The sequence below is a fragment of the Accipiter gentilis genome, chromosome 12, assembly GCF_929443795.1.
Source record: "Accipiter gentilis chromosome 12, bAccGen1.1, whole genome shotgun sequence".
NCBI classification, from domain to species: domain Eukaryota; kingdom Metazoa; phylum Chordata; class Aves; order Accipitriformes; family Accipitridae; genus Astur; species Astur gentilis.
Genome location: NC_064891.1, coordinates 20,347,385 through 20,371,786, shown reverse-complemented (window position 1 = coordinate 20,371,786; position 24,402 = coordinate 20,347,385). Strand labels below are relative to the sequence as shown.

The 24,402-nt window shown below is 38.3% G+C and overlaps 1 protein-coding gene across 2 annotated transcripts in view; it reads left to right on the top strand.

Annotated features, from left to right (window-relative positions):
* The first annotated feature begins 646 nt into the window (after positions 1-646).
* Positions 647-24,402, top strand: part of CLGN (calmegin) — a 33,088-nt gene continuing 9,332 nt past the window's right edge. For both annotated transcript variants that reach the window (XM_049814971.1, XM_049814970.1), the window contains exons 1-11: positions 647-728; positions 5,536-5,714; positions 6,636-6,706; positions 10,433-10,491; positions 13,526-13,667; positions 14,487-14,568; positions 17,619-17,811; positions 19,684-19,873; positions 20,503-20,616; positions 21,245-21,401; positions 22,647-22,862. In XM_049814971.1, the coding sequence (XP_049670928.1) occupies positions 5,553-5,714; positions 6,636-6,706; positions 10,433-10,491; positions 13,526-13,667; positions 14,487-14,568; positions 17,619-17,811; positions 19,684-19,873; positions 20,503-20,616; positions 21,245-21,401; positions 22,647-22,862 (1,386 nt within the window). In that variant the 5' untranslated portion in view covers positions 647-728; positions 5,536-5,552. The remainder of the gene's footprint in view (positions 729-5,535; positions 5,715-6,635; positions 6,707-10,432; positions 10,492-13,525; positions 13,668-14,486; positions 14,569-17,618; positions 17,812-19,683; positions 19,874-20,502; positions 20,617-21,244; positions 21,402-22,646; positions 22,863-24,402) is intronic.

Below are 24,402 nucleotides of genomic sequence, written 5' to 3'. Positions count from 1 at the left end.
TTCGAGCTAAATTGCTCCAATTAGTGATGGAGAAAAAGCCCTTTTTCTGGCCTGATCGCTGACCACAGGCGCGTGGGCCACGATGGCACCACCATGCATAAACGTAAAGGTCCCACTGACAGTGGCCATGACGGCAAAGCCTGCCTAAAAAAACTCCACGCTGGGCCACACAACGCTGCAGGTCAAACCCAACGTCACTGAATTTGCCGCCTCTCTCAGCAACTTCTCCTCAAGGATGAGGGAGGCCAGAGCGTTTGGCGCCGAAGTCGGGGATGCGGCAGATTCGGGGGGGGGGACGGGGGACGGGGCGGGAGCGTCTCCCCCGGCCCGCGGCGAATGGCGTCGCTTGGGAAGGGGCTGGCGGGCGATTGGCTCGGGCACCACGTGCGGGGCGGCCGGCATCCGCGGGCCGGGCCGCGATTGGCTTATGCCGCACGGAGGGCGCCCTCCATTGGCGCGACTAACCTACGCGCCGATCCCCGCCCACCCGCGCTCCGCGGCGGCTCGTTGAGGTCGCGGTTCCCGCGCGGATTGGGCAAGGGCCGCGCCTGCTGCGCCTTGATTGGCTTAGGTGGAGCGGCAGCACCTGCGCCCCAGCGACCGCATCCCTGGCAGCGGGGACGGGGGGGCAGGAGGGGAAGAAAGCTGGCGCGCATGCGCAGCCGGTGATGCCCTGGGAAAAGCGGCCGGGTTCGGCCAGCGAGGTGTGGAGGAGGATCTCGCCTCCGGTAATCCGCCCGCCGCGGGGATGGGGGTGTGCTGGGCCTGCCGCTGCCGGGCGGATAACTAGGGGGGGGGGGGGGAGCGGGCGGTGCGGCAGCGGCGGCGGCGGCGGCGGGAGAGTGCGTCTCGGCCTCTTGCAGCGCTCGTCCTCTCTCCGCCGCCCGCCAGGTGCGAGGGCGGGTCTCCGCCGGCGCTCTGTGTGTGGTGGTGGTGGCGGCGGCGGCGGCGGCGGCGGCGGGTGGGGGGCGGTGGTTCTCCCACCCCACCCCCGGGGGTTCCTCACGCGCTTGGCCGTTACTGGCCGTTAGGCTGCCCGCGGCGGGAGGGCTGGGAAGCGCGAGCCCGGGCTGTGGCGTTCCCGGTTCCCCCCCTGCGGCGGTGGGGGCCCTGAGGGGGGGGAAGAAGCCACGGGGGTGGGTTTCGGGCCCCGGCCCCACACATTAGGAGAGCCGCCTGGAAGGAGGAGCGCGGCCCCCGCCCGGGGCTACGGGCGGTTGTGTGGCGGGGGTGGGGGGTAGCCCGGGGTCCTTTCTGCGGCCGTCGTCCTCCCTTCGTGGTCTTCCGAAAAAACGGTCCCCGCGTGAAATGCGGGGAAGTGGGTCCGTTTTGGGCGCTGCCTGAGCACCGAGCGGCCGCTTGACTCGTTTGTTTATTTATTTATTTACTAAATTGAGAAATAACCTCTTCTTGGAGGTCTTACTCAAGCTAACTGTAGCAACAAAAGAGCTCGGAAAGGCACCTGCAAGAGTACAGCACTGTGGCTTGAGAGATCGCTGGATTGCACATCTAGTGTTCATTTCAGTACAGTGTTCGTAACGCTTCAGCAAAAGAGAAGTACGCTTTTCACACAAAATAAAGGCAAAATTAAAAGTTGCGTAAGAACTCCTGGGTGCTTTTCGTGCAGCGGATTCAGCTGGATGCTATCATTGGTCAGGTTGATGCTGATGCAACGACATGGGGGAGGAATAAGACAGCACATAGTTATGGATGGAAGAAGGGGTGGAGGAAGAAAAAACACCACTTTCCGTTGACCTGGATGGAATTGGTATTTGGCAAGATCATGTGTTGGTACTGGTTGCAGGAGCTGTAGATCTCTGAGTAGGAAAGGCTGTTAATGGCAGTCTTCCTCCCTTTCTGCTTGAGAATGCAGAGCTTTGAGAGTTTCATGAAAAGAATACTACCCTCTTCCAGCTTTTCCTTGAACTTTGTAATAATTGAAAAGATCTGGATCGCTGTTTAGGTCGGCGTGAAATGGAATAACAATGCCATTAATTGAATGGCATGTGTAGAATATGCAAAAGACCATGGTACAGAGGTCAAAGATTAGCATACTTGTACTGTGCAACCATCTGTAGAAATCATATCATTCAGGCGGGAAGGGACCCTGGGACATCTCTACTCCAACCTGCTGCTCATGGCAGGGGCAGCTTTGAGGCCAGTCCAAGTTGCTCAGAGCTTTATCTGGTCAGTCTTGGAAAACTCCAAGGACTGAGACTAGGCAGCCTGTACCACTCCTTGCCTGCCCTCATGGGGGGGTGGGGGAATTCCAATATACAGTCAGAATATTCTTTCAGTTTATGCCCGTTGTCTTTCCTAAATACTAGTACGTGTCTCAGAAACAGTGGCTTGTGACTTCAGGTGCAATATTATGCTGATATTGCAGCACTGTTGCTGGTCCCAAGAGCATGCTTTACAATAGTACTGCTGGCTCAGATGTCTCTTTTGATGTGTAGATGTGCTGTAGTTACCTATGTTCCCATGGTAAAGAGTGACCAAGCTATGCAAAAATTAAGTTTAAAATTACAGGTCTGAAGTTACATATACTGACAGAATTGTCAATATGTTTATCTAGAGAAAGCTGACTATAAGCTGCCCATCCCAAAAGGAACGATTGGGAGTCCCGTTCTGGAAGTGTAATTGTTATTGGATAAATTTCTGACTCAACTTCTATGATTAGAGCTTTTCAGAGCGAAGAACGGCTATCCAGTTCTCTCATGGGTCATACTACACCTATATTAACATTCCTAATTGAAACTACTGTCAAGATGTTTGGTTTTGCAATTACCTATTTGCTGTAGCTCCCTGAAAGATGGTTTGGAAGTCACTGGTCTTTGGCGTTTATTCCAGGATTGCTAGTAAACATGTTTGTGTGAGTGCCATAGACTGGGATAACTTGTTTTGTTCTGCTGAGGAACTTTTAACAGTGGGGATCCTTCTGGTTTGTTTTTATGGTCACCTTGAGTAAAGAATAAACAAAGTTTTTCATAGGTCTTCACATGTTAATAAGGAAAGTTGAGTAGGTTTTAAACAATTAAATGTATAGTGTGAAGTTCTATTTTGAGACCAGAAACTCTTTGGCTTAGTTGAAAGATTTATTTTACATTTGAAGACTGTAGTGCTGGCAGAGTTCACGAAAGTAAAAGATGTAATGGTCTTGTTTAAAACCGTCTTTGCCTGGCAATTGAGTGATAATTGTAGTTGTTCTTGATAACATGTTTCAGTGTTTCTGGGATTATTTTAAAAGTGTGTTGAACAGTCAAAGGTCAAAAAAGTGTGCCTTCCCTTCCTGAAGGGAAGAGTAAGAGATATAATTGAAGACTGAATGAAACTAAGAATGTTGTAGGCTAGGATCAGGGAGTAGTGATAAGACTTGGCATGAATGAAGTGAAAGCATCGGGAGTTTTGGAAGGGAAGTGTGTGGGAAGGTGGGTACTAATCTGATTTCTTGGATGCCCTTGCTAGTCTGTGTATGGAACAAAAGTGGATGGAGCTAATTACAGTCAAAGTACAGATATGTAAGTGAAAGGCATTTTGGACTGTACACAAAATACACCTGAAATGTATTGACAAAGAAAGATGTATCTCTTCATATGCTTTAGGAGGAGACCACCTGCATGACAAAGGTGTTCAAAACTACACCATAAGACTGAATGTTCACACGTGGTAGACTGAATGACTTTTAAATCTTCAGGACAAGATTATTTTAAGTTCTAGAATTGACCAAGGAGGTCTATGAATTAACAATATCGGTAGTTTTTAACTAAAATAAAAAAAAAAACCCTAGTAAAATTTGCAATAACTTTTGAGATGAGTCACTGTGTTAATAACTGAGAAAAGAGGGAACCACAGACTTGCTATCCTCAAGCAAAATACACAACAGGGTGAAAAGCCCCTCAAAGAATGGCATGGATTGTGGATAATTGTGAGGAAGAAAAAAGAATGGTAACATAATTAATGTAGTTTTGTGGAAAATAGATGTTTGTCCCAAGAAGGGAGGCTTTTTGATGATTTCCTAATATTAACATAGTAGTAGTGTGTGAAACACTTCTTTATGATGCATCTGGGTTTTGGCTCTAAATATAGTCAGTGCAGTCAATATTATATTAATAGATCTTAAAAGGAATGAGGAAAAAATAATTAGTTTTCTTTTTGGACATTTGTAGTACAGTTGTACTGGGATGTGGATTTTTTTTTTTGCCCTGATACTATTTGATCTCTCTCTGTGTTGCTTGATAGAAGTTGCAGATGTTATAAATTGAATGATAAATAATTATTGGTGCGATTCTAATGTTTGAATCACTTAGCAAATCTGATAAAGCCAGGAAGGAAGAAAGGGACTCACACTTCCAGTATAAGGTGATACCTTAAATTGCTGGAATATTTCTAACCAACTTAATCTCTAAAGAGTGGTGATATAACTTGCTTTCTCAAGTGCAGAAAGCACTTCAGTAGTAAAATATTTAGTATGACTAGTAGTGGCTAAAAGTAATGTAAGGTTTGAAAATGTCTTACAATAGCAAACTAAATATCAGTATTTGTCTCTCTTCTTAAACTTACTGTGGAAAGAAATTAGTAAGAACCAAAGGACGAATACCTGTGCAGTAGTATCTAGAATCTGTCATCCTTCTATTTCCAAATTCAGATAAAAACAAATTCAGAAAGAAGAATTTTTGGCAAGACCATTGAGGAAACTTGCACAGGCATGTGCTTGATAGTACACTGCTCCAAACCACTGGATACTCTAATATAGAACTGGATTTGTTTGTGTTACAGATGTGAAGTAAAAAATACTGGGCAACAATCTTTTCTATTTTGCAGCAGACTAGATTGAGAGGCTGGGATAGTTACCTGCTATTGACATTCATACTTACACAGATTAAAGATTTTCAGGTTTCCCTGAAATTAGAAAGATATTTGCATTTTAGCTTAAACTTTTGTGCTTATTGGATCATTTGGAAACAGAAAATGTTTTCCAAAACAATCTTATACTTTCTTTTGACTTACAGCTGGAGTTGGTATGAACTCTGCACTCATCTAAATGTAGGCAGTGGAAGAAGAGCCAAGTACAAATGAGTAATTCTGGCAGTGGATAGTAATACGTCCTAAATCTATCAATTTTATTTTCCGTAATGAAAGGGATGTTACTTTTTGCTATCCTGTAGAGACTGATTCAGTTTGATTACTTGTTCAGACTGTTAAGGAACGAGAAAAATAAAAGCAGTCTTAGTTCTTAAAAACACATATATACTGCAGTCAAATTCTTGCTAGATTTGTGGCCTTGCAAGGTAAGTGAACAGGCTACAAGCACTTCTGTAGGGACAACAGGAAGGGAAAAAGAGTCTGAGTCAGGGCTGTGTGGTAAGAAATTTTTCAAATTAAGATATAGCACTTCACAAAGTATTGTAACTATAATATTTTAGTAATCTTTATTTTTTATTATTTTAATGTGTTTTTTCCTCTTGTGATCTGGGGTAGAATTGAAATAGTATTGTTAATTTCCTTGCAACAATATTTAAAATTTTAAACTTTCAGTTCTTCAGATAACCAGGATGCGCTTCCAATGGGACTGGCTGTGCTTGGGTGCCCTGATAATCAGTTCAGTGACTGCAGAAATTGAAAACGAAGAAACTCTGGATGCAGATGTTGAAGTGGAGGATTTTGACAAGCAGTCTCAAGAAGCTGATGTTGACAGAGATAAATCTTCCCTAGAGGTAAGATTACAGAATTCGTTAGTTAAAGCTTGTTTGATTATAAGACAGGTAGTTATAACTACTAGGGAAATTGGTGGACAAATGCATTTAAAAAAGAGCAAGTTAACACGCAGTTGACAGCTAAGTGGGTGTCAAACCCACCAGTCTGAGTTTCTCAGTTGCTGTATGTGACATGTAGGACAAACTTAATAATGATTCTGCTGTGCCAAAGTGTAAAATCAGATCTCCTGCCTAAAATCAGATCTCCTCCCTGTGGAGGATAGTCATGAAGAAGGTTTTGCTAGTCTGTGCTTCAGTCTAGATACAGAACCTTTTGTTGTAAGTCCTGACATGTCATTCCTAGAGCAGAAGTCATCTTGGTCTTACTGAGATTTTTGACTTCAGACCAGTTTCTTGATTTCATCAGTCACAGCTGTCTTTTGACACTGTCTTTATTCGCAGAAAATCCTTCTGCATTTGTTATGCTGTACTTCGTAATAGATGTGGACAATATTGATAAATTATTTTTTCAACTTTTTACTGTGTAGCCCAACTGTAATGTGTCAAGTAGGTAGGAAAAGAGAAGAATGGAAAACATGTATAGAAAGAAATAGGGAGGAAGCAGAGAATTGGTGCAAGCTCAGTAAATTTTCTGTGGCTTTGTTACACGTAAGATGTGTAACGGTACTTTAGTTATGAGCTTTGAACACAGGAAGCAATTTTTAAAATTCACAGATGTGAAATTGCTCACTGTTAGAGGGATGTGCCCAAACTGTAGAAATGAGAGGGGCGGGGCAGCAGGGAAAGATGTTTTATGCTGCTAGATGTTTCTATTGAACAAAATCTGGTGGTCTGAGTGGACTACTTCTGGAGGTATGATAGAGTATTTAAAATTAAAAATTGTAATTTATGTTAGAGCGTGTATCTGTACATGTCTTTTAGGTTGTGTACCAGACTCCAAAGCCAACTGGAGAAGTGTATTTTACAGAAACCTTTGATGGAGTATTGGCTGGGTAAGTTTATGCCTTAAAATTACAAACTTACTTTCAGCAGTTTAACTTATAGTCACAGGACTTATTTTGTATTCATTTTTCTGCTAGTATCTTTATAAAAATTAATTTTTGCAGGGGTTAGAATTGGGAAGGCTGGTAATGCTTGCTCCAAATACATCATAATGTTAAGCCGGACAGTTAACATTTCAGGTATGTTGCTATTTTTTGTGTTTTAAGGAAGCTTTTAATAAACTCTGAGTTTGTGGACATTAAGAAAAATGATATAATTTAAAGATTTGGCTAGTTGAGTTTAACTAGCTGCAAGGTGAAGTGCACTGCAGTAGCACTCTTTCTTCCTCTTCACGTGCACTCAGGCACGTGTAAGAAGGCAGCACTTTCAGCATTATAGATAAAACCTCAGTTGGGGAAGACCTTTTTTTTAGCAGATTTTTTAAATTAATTTGTTGTATTGCTTCCCATACTTAATAAGAATTAGGTATTTAAGAGACTACTGAAGTGTTCCTAGGTAGCTTGACCTTACTGCACTGAAATTCTAGAAAAACCTTCAGGTTTATTTCAACAATTCTTAAGCCAGAAATTTTTGTCTTGTCTGTATCTTACAAGGTTTCTTCCAACAGTATGGCAATGTAAGATGTAACTGCTACTGGGTGACTTCTGTTGCTCAGTGAAAAGCTGTGTATTGTGAGCTATAGTCAGTTGCCACCAATGCACTGTCAAGAAGGTGAATACAATATATTGCTATTTCTGGAATAGACTTACTCCTTTTAGTTGGAAAACAACTTGGCATTCAGTCCTCTTTCTAACTCAGATGCAAACAGTGTAGAATATCAAGGAAAAACAAATTAGTACCATGTAAATGTGGTCTGTATGATCACTGACTTTTCTTCGTTGAATCAAGCCGGGTTAGCATACTTGTTACTGGCTCAAGTTAAATAAGTGTGCACCTGTTACCTGATCAGAAAGTAACTCCCAAAACACACAAAGCATGTTTAGAGAGGAGACATTGCTTTATTCTGTGTAGGGTGCAAGGTGGAAGATTTCCACAAATTGAGCACACCTATTGAGATTTTTTCAGTCCATACTTACATGCTACAGTTAAAGCACCACACCTATCTAATACATATGTTCTGCCCAACTATTGCATATTCATTATGTTGAGCAAGTATGAGGTGTTGTTCTCTTGATCAATCATTCTAGAGTCTTCTACGCCTGTGCGGGGGTCTCTTGTGGTCTTCGGTGGTCATTGGAGAAGAATAGCCCTACTCCTTTTGTCCTTCTATGGTCATGCATCATCTGAGTACACCAGGGTCTTTGTTTCTCTTTGCCAACTCCTCCGTGTCTGTGACTCTGAAATATCGGTTATCTGGTGCCTTGGCTATTATCTAAACACTCCTTAAGCATCCTCTACTGTAAGCAGAATGTTTAACTGGATAAGCTTTACCTTGAGTACACATAATCTAAACAGTCCTTGAATAGCAAGCATACCACACTTCTCATGTTTTAGTTTTTTTCTTTAAGCTATTACCGCCTTCTTATTTGTTATTCAGTCTTTTGAAGCCTTGAGGAAACACATCCAGGTAGAATCTGTGAATGCAGTAGAAATCTCTATAGTAAGAGCTGGTGTGATGAGTTGTTAGAGTACTTTCTTGCTATAAGAAGAGCTTTTAAAGTGTGAAAGTCTCTGTTTTTTCATGACAAATCAGGTCTTGTTATTGGTTTGTTGTTTTTTTTTTTCCCTGTACACTTTGATGCTGTTGAACAGAAGAGCTATCTCTTGATTTGTGAAGAATCATGAAAAAAGGTGTTTTCATATGTTACTAAAAGTTGATGGAACAAAAAGTAACTTTTGTGAAGAGCCAGACAGAGAGGTGAAAGGAGATGCCATATGATACATTCATTATGGTAGAACTTAACACTGCCTATTTTTTACTTCTTGTGAGAAGACTGAGATCCAACTACTGTAGGAGTGAGGTTATACCATCATAAGACGTGTGTGTCTGTTGAGGATGCACGGTTTAAACTGTAAACAAAATAACATGGTAGCAGGCACCAGCAACTTCTGTAAGATTGAATCTTACTCCCTTTTTCCAATTGTTTCTAAACTGTTCTCTTCTGTAGAGTTACAGGGAACTTCAGGCCACTGAACATTAGTCTGTCATTACTCATGTTAAGTTCTTTCATATTTTCTTATTTTTGTTACATGTTTAGACCAAATGTAGAAGGAAAAAAAGTTAACAAGCTCCTGTCTTCAGTGTATCACTTGTCTTAATCATATTTCACTTGTAAATGTTAAGTGCAATACAAAAGCAGTACTAATGATGACAGGAAAAATGATTAAATAGAAGGTGATAATAGTTGTTAAAAAAACCCAAACCCAAACAACTGAAAACCTTGATTAACAAATGCAAAAACTTAACTGGGATACTTGAATGATACCATTCATCCCAATTTCTAGCTTCGTGAGATCTGTTCAAAGATCAGTTTGTCTTCCTACTAAATCTAATATTCAAAGCTTTAGCTACAGTGCTTGTGTTTTTTTGGTCTAGCTGTACATAATTTATGTAAGAATAACAAGTATGGAACTAAGATGCATGAGAAAGTAAGCAGCATGTTGCCTTTCTTCCCTAAAATTGGGGAAAAGCATACATATAAATTGACTAGGTAAATCACCAGAATAGAGTAGCTTTTTTGAGAATGGGCCTTGAAAATCTTCTGCATGACTTGTAGAGGTGTTTTATTTCCTCATTGATTTTTCTCCTGGTAGACCAAGGATCTAGTTTGCCATTTATACTGTGAAGCTTTTCCAGCATCTCTGTTAACAGTGAACAAATCTTGCTGAAATTCAAGTAGAAAAGACAAAGTATTCATTCCTGAAATACTCTGTGCAGAGGATAGTTCAGAATGAATGAAAATAGTTCTTTACAGAATTAATCATGAGAATGTAGTATTGTAATTGATACAATGGAGAGTTCAGTGACACTGTTGGCTTAAGATATTCCTGTGCATGGCTCAGGATAGAACCACTGTATGACCAGATGAGGGTGGACTGCCCCTTTTTCTCCACACACCCCCCCCCCCCCCCAAATGAACACTTTGTGTATAGGGTATGTGCATATCTTTTTGGTAACCTCAGTTTGATAAGCTGAGTTTGCCTTGTTCATAGTGTCAAGGAGACCAGGAGCTTGTTTGCCCTGTTGGGATCCCCTATGTGCAATACATTTGGAATCTGTTCAGTGCATAATTGCATTTGTTGTTAGGACACTTGCACTTCTTCCCTTTATCCTCTGCTATGCATGTATACCGTTACTGTCAGATAGTGTTAAGGTTTCTTTGGGTGATTTTTTTCCTTTCCTTACCATATTAAAGGTTTTACACTTGAACCTTGCTCTTTTCCATGTATCTTTGATGTTAGATGTGTACATAATATTCTAACATTCTGCCAAACTCAGTTTGTATACAAAACAAGTTTATTCAGAATATTTGAACTACTTTAGAGTTATAATTGTATATTCATCTACGTTCTGAGGAAGTATTTTGAAATGCTTTATTAGACTAACCTATTTTAATTTTTCTTTTCATGTTCTTTGAACTACACAATGTTCCATGATGGTGTCAAAATTATTATCACAGGTTCACAGCCTAGAAGTGAAAGCTGTTTTTACTGTGCTTGTTAAGTAATACAGCTTTGTATAGATAGTTCAATGACTAGTACACTTTTTGGTTTAGGTGGGTATTGTCTAAAACCAAGAAAGAAGACACGGATGATAACATTGCTAAATATGATGGTAAGCAGTTTTAATGTTTACTTCCACTATATAATTTCTGATGTCCTGTTGCTCTTTGAGAAATAACTACCCTTTACACTGAACTTACCTTTGAAAACCTAGATGACGTAGGTCAAAAATGTTAGTTTGTATCAAGAACGTAATCCTGAAACCCATATGTGAAATGTTGCTAGTTGGGTTACTTAGCATTAAGATAATTTTTTTTTTGTCTTCCCAATGATCTATTGCAATGAATGATAATAGAATACCCTCTGGCATCTGAATATTCAGTATTGATTGTTTATGAATAGTGCTTCTTGAGAACTACCCTCTCTGAAATCATGTCAGACACCACTTCAATTTCAGTTGTTAAACTTGTTTCTAAAAGTGGCATGTTGCTGCATCTGTCCTACTGATTCATGGGTTGGTCTCCCAGTCTAGTCTCTGAAATAAAAAAGTTAAACTGAATGATGTTTTTCTTTAAAATACTTTTTCAGGTTGTCTGTGCTTGAATGGAGGGTTCTCCAGTGGTTCTTGTACAGTTTATTCTTACAGTAGTCTAAAAAAAATTTGGAAAATAATAATGAAAAAGTTGTTTTGATGGTTTTTAACATTGGGGTTTGCACTTGACTTATAGATTCCTAGGCTAGAATTGCCTGCTTGAATGTAATTTTAAACTGTTTGACAGATCTGTGGCAATAATTTTGCAACCTGAATTTATTTCATTCAAGAGAAAGTGGGGAGAACAGAAAAAGTTTCTGCTGCTCTTATGTCAAATGAAATCAGTTAATGTTAATGGAAAGTGGTAAGCAAACATAACTTGTAGGGCTTCGGTGTGCAAAACAGTACAGAACAGATGTTTTTGGGTTTAGCAGTTGCCAGAAATAACTGGTAAAAATAAAGACATTGCAGATGAGAGATCCATACAGATGAGATGCTTCTAAGAACTGACTCTGATTCCTTGGCCTCGTATTAGATAGAAATTGTCTCATGTCAAAACAGTTGTATTTGCTTAAAGTCACCCAGACAATTCAACTAATAAAGCCTGGTGAAAATACCTTTTTAAACTATTTTCCATTTTAATTTTTTTTGGTCTTGTTTTGCCTGGCATTATTGCTTGGTCTTGGTTTCCAGGAATGAACACTACTGAAGAGAAGGGAATTTTCCTCCCTCCTGTTTAGCAGACTAGAAGAAACTAGGGATTTGTTGTTGACGTGTGTATCTGCCCTTCCTTAATGACATTTCACAAATCGCACTTCAGTTGAATAAAAGTAAATAGCTGTTTTGTTCGGATTATGTGGTTTATGAATCTTCTCTAAAACACATGCTGAAGAACTCACTACATTTTGTTGTTTTTGACATTTGTTCATGTTGACACAGGCTTTTTTCAAGATTACGGTGAATTGTAAGAGTAGTCTTTCTTTTGTGCTGTATTCATTTCTGGAAAAAAAATAATCAGTTATTCTTGTGCTGCTGATCTCCGAGAAAATATAACTGCCCTTTTAGAAATCTTGTTCTTTGGATATTGCCCGTATGTATAATCAACTGTATTTTTCCCAAATGTGGAGAATTTATATTTGTATAATCTTTTCTTTTTAAAGCTGTAGGCTTGTTTGTTTGTCTTTAAGGTCAAATCTGATAATTCTTGGAAACACTTTGGGGGGGTGGGGGGGGAAGCTTCATCTCTCAAGTGATTAGATTTGACCTGGAAGATTCTAATTCTATATAAGCAGGAGGGGAAGAACCATGCAAGTATCTGGCTTATACAGTGCCTTGTGACTGATGTTTTTTATGTGACGATGGTAGGAATAAATCTAAAATCTGGAGAACTATTTTATGTTCCTCTAGGCATCGTGGGATACCACAGTCTAAAGATACAGATCTACAAATTAAAGTTTTCTTGTAGATTTCTGTAAATCTGAGAAGAGTGAGGAATAATGCACACTTTACATGTGTCATCTTTAATATACTGAAAGCTAACATTATCTTAATTGACTAGAACTAGTACCTTTTTGGTGAAATGGGAGAGTGGGCTTATGTGTAGAGTTATGCATACCCAAAGTCTAGGCATCTTTTTAATTATCTGCCAATTTCTTAAGGCTGAAATAGATTTTTACCAAAAAAACTCATTAAATATGAGCCAGAGCTTTGAAACAGTCTCTATACTAGCAATGCAAGCATTAGTTTTGAATAAAATTACATGTCTAAAATGTATTGATTCTTTCATACAATATTGCAATTAAACAGAAATCCAGTGGATATTCACACATGCTATAAGTTTGTGCAATAAACTTAAATAAATTTTGTGATGTAAAAACATTTTATGTTTAAATGTGTATGTTTTTCTATTCAAATTCACTGGCTTATGGTAGATTATGGTAAGGATGTGGTTATTTCTTACTTTGGACTCCATGGCTGGCTTTCTTTTTTTGTTGGAAAATTCTGTTTTACATGCAAAACTGAGATTTTGATAATTTTCTTTCTTTTGGCTATAACAGTTATGAAACTAGGATTTTTACTGCTGTAGAAACAGCTACTTCGGGAAAGAAAACAGAAAAAGTTTGTCACTTTTGTTACAACTGCTTGCACTCTTTTTCCCTAAGCTTTTTTTCTTCCTTGCTGTCTGAGCCAGAACATTAGGTTAGATGGGTCTTTGGCATGGCACGGTTCTTATTTTATCTTCTTAACTGTGGAGCTAGAATTCTAGCAGTTTGTAATTCTTGAAAAGTGCTGGTTAAAACACTCGTGTCACTGATTTGATAGAAAGATGTGAGAGCAAATTTGTGTGTCGTGACTGGTTTTTTTGTATTTGAGTGCTGTAGAGCAGTTTGGGGAAGTGTAAGTTAGACTTAAGTAATGTTTTGTATCCACAGTAGAATTACCAGTAATGAATTGTATGATTATTGTTTAACTTCTTTGACATTAAGTGTCAAGATTTCTTCCCTGCTTTGGCAACTAGTCTTTATCTAAAGTTAACTCTTTGCTTTCAACAACGCTATGATTTCTTTACTTCAGTCTGCACTTTTTTCAAAGACTCTGTGTGTGTGTGTTTTAGGAAGATGGGAAGTAGAAGAGCTGAAAGAAAACACAGTGCCTGGAGACAGAGGATTAGTGTTAAAATCGGTGGCAAAGCATCATGCAATATCAGCTATGCTAACAAAAGCATTTATTTTTGATAATAAACCTTTGATTGTTCAGTAAGTAATCCCTCAGATTTTGTACTTAATATTTATTATTATTAAAATCTTTAAGTCAAAGTAATGTGGATCCCTGTAGAAAAATACTGACTTCCGTGTAGCATTGCCTTATCGTATCCAGAGCTATCAGAACCGTAAGTGTGAATGATTTAATAATCAAGTAAGATTGTAGTACAAGTGTTAAGAAGTGATATTTAAACTCTTTTGAAATATTTTTGGACAGAATTCTAATATTTTACAAGATTGCTGAAAAAGCTAATTAATTTTCAGTCTTGTTCTATAAAGGTCTAACACATATGTAGTTTCAGTACAGTGGTTTTCCACTTACAGAATACTTCTGTGTAGCTCCATAAAAGCGACTTGAATCTCGAACATGTTATAGCAATATTAATGATGATGAGCACCATGGCAATATGACTACTTTTTTCTGATACTTAGATTTGCTTTGTTGTACTTACAGACATAGCCAGATGACTCCTCTGGCTAAATTCAGTGTGTCATACTGGCAGTTTCAAAGATGGCACAAATTTTCTAGAACACCTGCCCATTTCCACTTCACTTTGATGTTTGCATGTTGGTTGATACCACCTTGAAACTTTCCTCACTGGCGATACCAACTGTAGCAATTGCTACCATGGTGGTTTTTGACTGACATAGCTGCTGTATTAGCTTGTGTGGCAATTAAAACCTTTTGGTCATGTAGAAATGTTTTGACGGTAGTGACTAATGCACAGTCTTAATGTATTCATAATTAGAACTGCAAAGTTAATTTGTATTCGTCTGATACTGGAATTTTTTTTTAACTTGCTCTTTGCGCAGATATGAAGTGAATTTTCAAGAAGGCATTGACTGTGGTGGTGCATATATTAAACTTCTCTCCAGTAGTGATGACTTGAATCTGGTATGTAGCGTTACTTAATATTTGCTATTAGTTGTTCATTTGAGGAATGCATAATTGTTCTTGCGAAATGTCAATAAGTTAATTCCTAATGCATCCTAAATCCTTAAAAGCTTCCCAAATGTTTAAGCAGAAGACTGGGCAAGATGATAATATACATATCATTTATTATATATCCACAAAACCTTTGGAGTTGTGCATTTTTTTACTGGTGGAATATTTGATAATGTTGTTTTTGTTATAATTTCCATTTATTTTAATGAAACTTATAGGTAGTGTAAAACTTAAGCTATTAAGATCTCTATATTCAAAGGCTAGAATGAAGAGTTTGCTGTGAATAGCATACTCCTCTTAGTTCTGCACTTATGTCTTATGTCCAGGACAAAGGACTTTTGTGTCTGTTTGGTCTGACTTTCTGCAATAATAGAAGCCATAGAATCTCAACTTGTAACTTGTGAAACAATTTTTTTACTGCACAACATACAACATAGCATCTTAGAGCCATGATTTGGATTTAGAAACTGAAAGTGATGGAGAATCTCTGTTCCCAGGAAAAGGTCTGAATGACCAGGTGTGAAAAATTAGTAAGTGCCTTAGTATGTTGGACCATTTTGTAGATTGTTTCTCAATATATTGATGTGGACTTGCCTGCCATTTCCAAACTTGTCTGCAAAACTCTTTATTACTATGCCAACACAGTCAGGTATTTCTTGCTTAAAATGCTGCCTGTTCTAGCCAAGTCTCAGTTCTGGCACATGCAAACTGGTTGTTTCCACTTTTAATATTTCTGCCACTACACTGGGATGTAGATATAAGCTCTCTAGCCCATGATGGAGGATATTTTAGCAACCTTTTTTTTTTTTTTTTTTTTTTTTAAATTCAGAACTAGCAGTGAGTTGTGGCCTGGGAGCTTGTGCAATGCAAATGTGTTGACAGAGTAGGCATGGCTGATACATACAATGGTTGCTGCAGCTGCTTTGATGGGACCTGGTGCTTTTGGTACATAGCAGCAGTTACAGAATAGGATTACGCATTTGAACAGACTCGAAATAACCAGTGTGGATTCAACATGTTACATCATGAGCTATGAGGAACTTGTGTTGACTCAGCAGTACAAACATGAAGTGATAACAGTACTTCCAATCCTGAAGCAGGTTGCTGTGGCCACTTAAAAGCTGACTACCCCTAGTGCTACAGGTTTGTGGCTAATTGGTGGTGTTGAGCCAATATTGAGGAGCATAGTGACAGAAGTTTGCGAGGCAATTGGAATTACAACCTGTATAGATAGGCTATGGAAGTTGTTGGGTTTGAGATGCATCAGGCTATGCAATTTGCTCACTAAGATTTGGTAAGCTAGAAAGGCAAGTTGATGGGAAAAACAATAGGGAAAATAGTCTGGAAAAAACTTCTAAAAGAAATGTGGGCAGAATTCATCATTTCCTCTCTGGGTAAGACTTCTCATCTGTGCTTTTATCCCTGAGATATCTGTGCCTACTGCTGCTGCCTTGACCCATGAGGCTGTAACCTTGACTTTCAAGTACTGAGGAGAACAGCAGTGAAGTGTGATGCCCTGTGCATGTGCAAAATGAAGAGTAGATTGCTCAGGACATTGCTTGACCTGACCTGCAAACCAGCAGTCATGAGGAGCCACTTAGTGGGACTCTTCATGAGATATAAGGGGTAATATGTACCTCTGCAGGAGTCTAGGAGATGGCAACATGCATAAGAAGTTGCTTACATTTGTAAGATGTATTAGTAAAAGCTTTAGTGCAACTGTCTAGTGCTCTTCCTTTTTCCTAAAATTTATATGCCAGTGTTTGTTTTATGCTTGAGTACTAATAGGTAAGTATTAAAAATGCTGACTGCAGGTAAGCAAGTAGAGGCATGACATATTTCATAATGGAAAGATGTGTAAATGATAGTAAAACTGAGAAGTTTTACATTTTAAAAGAAGGTGTGAGACCAAGATATTCAGCTCAATTACATATGAAACTGTAATTCTCCAATATCTGTCATATTACTAGAAGGTAAACCAGAAGAGTACAAATGCAAAATTTGCCTGTTTGTGGCTTGGCTCACAATTAATTCTGTACTGGTTTTGGAGTTTCACTGGATGTCTGATGAGGTAACTTAAGAGTCAATGTTCTCTATTTCTTGTTTGTTTTTTTTTAACTTTAAAATTGGACATGTCTCAGTGCTGTATATGTGCTTATTGCTATTAGAATTGTCAGTTAATGATTGTTAATTCTTAGCAGTGACATTTTCCTAAGACTGTTGACTGTTGTAAAAGGGACCAGACTTAAAATACATACACTTCTGTAGTGCATAAAGTGAAAATGTTTTACTTTGCATTCAAAAAATTTTAAAAATACAGACTCATTTCAAACAATACATTTATGTCAGAATATATCTTTCAAGAAGAATACTTCCAGGAATCAAGTGGTCTTCTTCCTTCAAGCAATTGCTTGAGAATATAAGGCAGCATGTTACTGTGTATTCCAAATACAAAAAAATCATATAAATAGTTGAAAAATACTGACATATCTAAACAGCTTACTGCAGCATACTGTGAAGGAGAAGATATTTTCAGGGTGGTTTGTTGTTATTTAATGTGGAGCAAGATGACTGATAAAATACTGGATAATAATATCCTGGTTTTTATCTTTATTGAAAAATAAAATTGATATGAAGAACAGTAACTAGTTCCCTTCCATCTTAGTGTAATGTTTGTAGAAGGTTGTTGATATTTGGGTGTTTTGATTTGTGATAGGCATTTCCACTTAACATAAGGGTAATGTCTAAATAAATATATTCATCTTCCCTTGGAAGAGGCTGAAGTGATCTCTACGGTTAGGCCATTCCCTGAGAATAGAGAGCACGCAGCAACTCAAGAGAAGTGTTCAATTCCTTTCGTGATTTACCCTACTAGTTTTCAGTTACCTTTCAGAGAAAGGTAACTATGCTGTATGCCACAGCATCAAGGAAAAGAAGTATCCAAAATGACTTCATAAACTGTACAGTATAACACATGCTCAGCTTTCTTGCTTCTACAGGAATACTTTTTTGACAAAACACCTTATACTATTATGTTTGGACCAGATAAATGTGGAGAAGATTACAAACTACACTTTATCTTCAGACATAAGAATCCTAAAACTGGAGAATATGATGAAAAACATGCAAAACGTCCTGACGTTGACCTAAAAAAATTCTATTTGGACAAGAAGACACACCTATATACTCTTGGTATTGTTTCATTCTTATAAGTTTAAATTGGAAAGGAGAGATTAAAAATGTGTTTCTGTCCACTGAAGCTTTGTATTTGAGTCTGCTTTTTTGTTTGTAATAGTCTGTTAATTCTGAGGTGTGGTTGCTTAATGATTTGGGCTTAAATGATTTAATGACTGGGCTTAGCTGCAGGACATAAAAGTGGCTTTGAAATGCTGCTGTTTAATATGCAATTGCAGGAAAAAAATGTATCAGCCCCGGCCAGCCTTTAGCATGAAGAATTGATGAATACTTTCTGTACTTAAGATAAAAGTATTTTCATTAGGATATTAAAAGAGACACAACTGTCCGATATTCTAGGAAGGCATCAGAGTTCACAGGAATTCAGTTAAATCTGCAGCCTGCCGCACACAGGTCTCCTCCACATGTTAAGAGTTCTCACTGACACCTGCATCTGCAGCAGCGTGTGTGAACAGATATGTTACCATGTTCTCTGAAGATGAATGAGTGTGGGCTGGCTTTAATTTATGTGACATCTCTTTCTGTATCAATGAACAGTATAGCAGAGATGAAAGCTTAACTTCTTACTGCCCCCCCCCCCCCCTTTTTTTCTAATTTCTAATCAGAGAAGAATGGGCTAATTTGTGGCATACTGTAAATCCAGCAAAATTGACTGTACTTTTGAACTTCCATTGAATAATAATGGAAGGCATATTCAACTGTTATGCCATGGCAAAACTTACTGTTTTTTAAAATAGATTACAGTAGTGGGCCATAGCAAACTTTCACTTTTAGATAATAGGAATAAGTGAAACAAAACACTGTTCTTGTGGTAAGGGAATGCATGTGTTCCTGTATTTGGGTTATTCATTAGAAATTATGATTAAAAATACTTAAACTCAAATTGCATTTATTTTGTTAAAATTGTTCAAATAGACCCCATAGAGCTGTGATTCTAATGCACTATGTGACTGATAACAGAAGTTTGAAAATAAATTCTTCGTATTGTATCTAAAGTGATATGGGGGGGTAACTTTTTGCATTTATGGATATTTTAATACTGTTGAAAACTCCTAGGCTGCAAGAGCTTCATTAGATATTATCAAACTGTTATAATACACTTACTCTGGTTTTCATCACCCATCTTTATAAAACTGTCATAAAAGTGGAATAGTATTTACTTTGAATTAATAGTCTTTGTGTTGAATGGACACTCGAATATACTTGTTAAGCACTTACAAATGTGCTTGCTGGTTATAGAAATGGATCTGGATACAATGTCTGTTACTGAGTCTGACACTGCTCAGTTCTGTGACCCTGGCTTCTCGGTTACACACACTAGCTAAAATACTTAAACGTTTGAAGAGAATTTTCTGTATGTGCAGTCTGGCATTTGAAAGAAATGGCTGTTGGATTTGAATCTGAGAGAAAAATATTGCTTTGATGATCCTTCAGCTGTGTTACTGATGCAGTTCTTGTGTTTCCATGCTTTCAAGCGTGAAATTGTAATTTAGTAGCAGAGATGCCTTTTGGGGCAGAGGTTTGTCTTTCATTGTCTGTGTTTTTAAATAAAAAAAAAGCAAAATTTTGGCCAAGTGGTAGGTTTTTGAAAAATCTCTTAGAATGTGCTTGAATGTGTTTCAGCAATTGAATTTGCTAGAGGTCTCATTTTTCGGGGCCTGTTGCTGGTCATACATCCCCACAGTCACAACTTTAATGTTTTGTGTCCAGATCCTGTAGCTGGGTGGGGAGTCTGTGTCCTGCTCTGCTAGTGAGGATCCTGTTTGCCGTTGTTTGTCTAAGTCTGTGCTTATTATATAGGTTTTGGTTAAAGATATTTGTAAAATGAATGCTTCCCTTATTTCTTTAATACAATTTTTTTCAATTTAGTGCTAAAACCAGATGATACATTTGAAATATTAATTGACCAATCGGTTGTCAGTAAAGGAAGTCTTCTCGAGGATATGGTCCCTCCAGTAAACCCTCCCAAAGAAATAGAGGATCCTAGTGATAAGAAGCCTGATGATTGGGATGAAAGACCAAAAATACCTGATCCAAATGCTGTCAAACCAGATGACTGGTAAGGAGAACCTTTTTGTCTCTATGATACCTTTTACATGCAGGTTATTAATGAGAAAGATTTGACTGGTTTTGTTTTGTTTTTTTTTTTTGCTAATGACAATTAGGATATGTTTCACTACTAAAAGCACTAAAGTTTGAAAACAATTGAGGTGGGTACAAGGATCTGGTCATCTTCTAAGGAAAGAAATAATTGTGCTTATTGCTGATTTGTACCCTCCAGGATTGCAATTAATAACAAAGATTACTATAACTGAAAGATTAGGAAGGGGGTTGGGGTTTTTTCATCATATAGTCTTAATTTAAATTTGGTGATTTCTGTTTTCTTCCGTGTGAAGTACTGTTCATACAGCAACTCAGGATTAAGAGGGAAAAACTTAATGGGAAGACCTGACTGACACCTGCCAGTTAACGACAGCAATTTCTCAGCTTAGTAGTGCTTTGAAACAATGTAAATATAATTCAAATATTTATAAACAGATAATTGGGTGTCTTAATTGTCATGATCAGTGTGTCTAATTCTGTTGTGCCTTTGAAAATCATCCCTTTCATGCCAGTTACAGTCTTCTGAACAGAACATTGGTTTGATGTCAGGCTGCTGTATTTTCTAACATAAGTCTGTAATTGAAGGGATGAGGATGAGCCTTCCAAAATAGAAGATTCTGATGCTGTTAAGCCTGAGGGATGGCTTGATGATGAACCACAGTATGTTCCAGACCCTAATGCAAAAAAACCAAAGGACTGGTAAGAACTTGATCAATAAGTGCAGATTGTTAATGTATCTTGTAGATAAGCCTGCATTCTCTGCAGGCAAATTCTCTGTGGCAAATTGAGTTGTGGATCAGAAGTCAATCCAAATCTCGTTGCCATGAGGTAGTTGGAATGTGTAAGGTATGGCCAAATACTTGATGGTTTGGGTGGCTGCTTTCAGAAAAACTCAAACATGTCCATTGCCTTTTGTTTTCTGAAGATATATAGACAAAAACAGAATATGAAGGACCCCTTGGAAGGAATTTGCTACGATGTTAAACCATGAAACAAGTTGGTAACTTGAAATCATCATATAATAGTCTGAGGGATCTCTAAGCATCTTATGGAGAAGTGTTTCAAGCTGTCTGCAGATGCAGGATATAATTGCATTCAATTATGCTGTGGTAGTTATGAACATGTGACATTAAAAAAAAAAGGGTGTAGCACTCCTTAAAGAAAAAAAAAAAGTGTTTATACTGTTAGGTAAAGTTCTGTGAGCTGGTCAAAATTCTAAGGTTGTTATAGCAAAATGTGTATGGACCCTGAGTTCAGACTGACTGCTAGTGTTGAGACCAGTTCGATCTCAAATCAGTTGCTTGTAATTTATTTTTTTTTTCTTAAGGGATGAAGAAATGGATGGGGAGTGGGAAGCCCCTCAGATCCCTAATCCAAAGTGTGAGACTGCACCTGGTTGTGGACACTGGGTGCGTCCCATGAAGAATAATCCAAACTATAAAGGAAAATGGAAAGCACCTATGATAGATAATCCTAACTATCAGGTAATAGCAATATTGTAGGTCATTGTTAAAAAGGTACAGACTTCAACAGAGCAGGCAAGTCAAAGTAGTATATTTATCCAGGCTTTTTTACAGTATATTCATGTTTTAGAATGAGTCTGAATACCCTCACTAAACATTTTGAGCTTTTCTGTATTTAATTTGCTTCTCTTTTTGTTTAAGTATACTGGAAAATAGAAATGCTTCCTGTATTAATTAAAACAATTTCTCTGTTAAAAGTTGCTTTTGCAACGTTTTGCACTGGTACCACTTATTTAATATGCTTTGTAGAACTTTATTCTGAATTACGTTGTCATTTGATGAAATATTTCTCTTTTTTATTGGGGTTTTAAGTGTGGGTCTTCTAAATGAACAAACTTTTTTAATTAAAAAAAAGAAACTTTTCAGTAAGCAGATTGATTTACTAGTCTAGTTTTAGTGGAAGCATAAATTTTTGATAATTAGATTCCCCTCCTCCCTTCTAGATATAAGAGGTAATCAGTTGGATATTAGAGTTACTTTGTATTAATTATGGCTGGGAAGTACTTGAATCTGGTTTCTTTGAGCTTAAGATCCTAAGCACATTTGTAAACAAAATTTGGCTCTAATTTGCACAGATATCATAAGGCTGAATTTTCCTTCCCTAACACTTCTGGTTACAGTAGCTGTCAGTTTATATATATATCCTGGAAGGGACTGTGTGGATCACAGGATGTAGTTCCCCTGCAGTCTTAGGCCACCAGACAACAGATGCTTACCTCCAGAAGATTCCATCACTGGCCACAAAATACTGACCAGTGCCCTTAGAAAAAAGTATATGCTATATTGATGAACAAAAGCCAAAATAATATATTACTCAAGGAGAGACTAGAGGAAGAAGTGATACCTACGTCTTACTTTCCTGCAGTATTAGGAAATTTGTTTCCTATACTTACTCTAGGAAGTATACAAAGATTGTGCTTGGAGTCACCAGTACCAGGAAGAACGGAGATACTTTGTACAGTTATTACTGTAACCCTATGTGGACAAAAAAATAAGTTTTAAGAGATCTGCCCTAAGCCAGAAAATTGAGACCCATCTGCCAAAATCCTATAGGCTATTTCCAATTCTGTTTTTATGTAGGTTAAGCTCTACTGCTTATCTTTTTAAATAATTGGGGAGTTCTAATTATTTTAAAATTTGTTTCACAGTTTGTTTTGTAGTGAGGTACAGGTAGTGTGATTACATTATTTTTTTTTTCTTCAAAAGGGAATCTGGAGCCCTCGGAAAATACCTAACCCAGACTATTTTGAAGATCTTCACCCGTTTGAGATGACCACTGTCAGTGCTGTTGGTTTAGAACTCTGGTCCATGACATCTGATATCTACTTCGATAACTTCATTATATGTTCAGAAAAAGAAGTAGCAGATCGTTGGGCAGCAGATGGCTGGGGCTTGAAGAAACTAGTAGCAAGTGCTAATGAGGTATAAACTTCACTATGTTCTTGGTAGCCAAAGGTCGTGAGGAAGATGTGCTGTTGGAAGAATTTTCTGTCAGTTAATGCTGACAGAATATTAATTCATCTGCAATTAATAGTCTTGCTGAGTAACTATTACAGGTTTTTTCTCATAGTTTGGCTTTTTACCTTTCCCAGATCAATATCCTCTTGAGATTAAAAGGGTACAACATTTTACTTAAACACCTAGCGAGAAATTAGCTTCACAGTTGAGTCTTCTGCTGTTCATGGTGATAGTAGAAATTCAGTACCTGTCAGCAAATGGAAGCTGAGTTAGTTATACTGAAAGACAAATTTTTTTTCCTTTTTTCTTTTCACTTGTGGTTACCTCCATTGTATATATTCTTTAGATGTTTCCCTCTAATGAGGAATGGATAAATAGTCATGTGTTTTTTCTGTTTAATAATATTAGGCCTTTGGCTGTTTGGATGTATATTATACAGCTCTGAAAATAGTGCATATATGTTTATGGAGCTGCATCTGTTCCTCTGTTTCTATGTGTGCGTCCACATTTTGCTTTCAAACTGCACTTGGCCAGCTGCTACAGTTTTTTCTAGATCTCTTTCCTGTATTGTAGGATGAACTTGTCCTGACATACGGGATCGTGAGCCCCTCTAGTGGCTGCCTTTACTGACTACAGTTTCTTTCTAACAGTCCTGTATTTTCTTTGCTTGAGTGGCAAAAGCAGGCCTGCAGTTGTGGGAAAGAAATGGTGGGTTGGTGGCAGGTGTGGCCAATTCCTGACAGCTGCTGTTTGTCACAGGATGAGCAAGTAGCAACAGCATATCTGCCCATGCAATTAGGAAAGCCACCTCTTCCCACAACCTTGCCCTTTTCTGAAATGTTTGGGTTTATGTCTGGACCTGCATTTATACCTGTACACACAACAGCAAAAAATATTCACTTGAGTCCCCTCACTCCAGTGCGCCTCTCGAACTTCCTACCTTAGTTGATGTATCCTTTCCAGAGGTCTTTACTGGACCAGGCACTTGCCTACCTACCTCTACTGTATAAGTCAGAACTGGGCTGAGAGGACAGTCTACTCCCTGAATAAACGGCTGTCAAAGGAGAGAACGTGGCAGTACAGATGGAGCAAGACGTTGCTCTTCAGGAGGCTGGCTGCTGCTCTGAGGTTCTTGATGCTTTGGGAGCTTTCAGCTGAGTTAATGCAGCATGGGGCAAAAATAGAGTAGCTGGGAAGGGTGTAAAGTGTGAGGTTGCCAAGACTCAAAATGTCGCTTTACAAAATTGAGTAGTGGCCAATCTAATATGTTTGGAGTACCAGGTTTGTTCCTTCTTACTTAGCACCTGCTACTTATTTGTAGTCTGTCAAGTTGTTACTTTACTAGTATTGAAACGCAATATTCTTCTAGTCATTAAAAAGCAATGGTAAGGAATGGTTTTCTTTGGGCAACATAAAGCTTAAAATATATACAGCGCACTTTATAAACTTATTGAAGTGTTGAGAGGGATGTAAATGCAAATTTTTTTTTAATTGTTTTTAATAT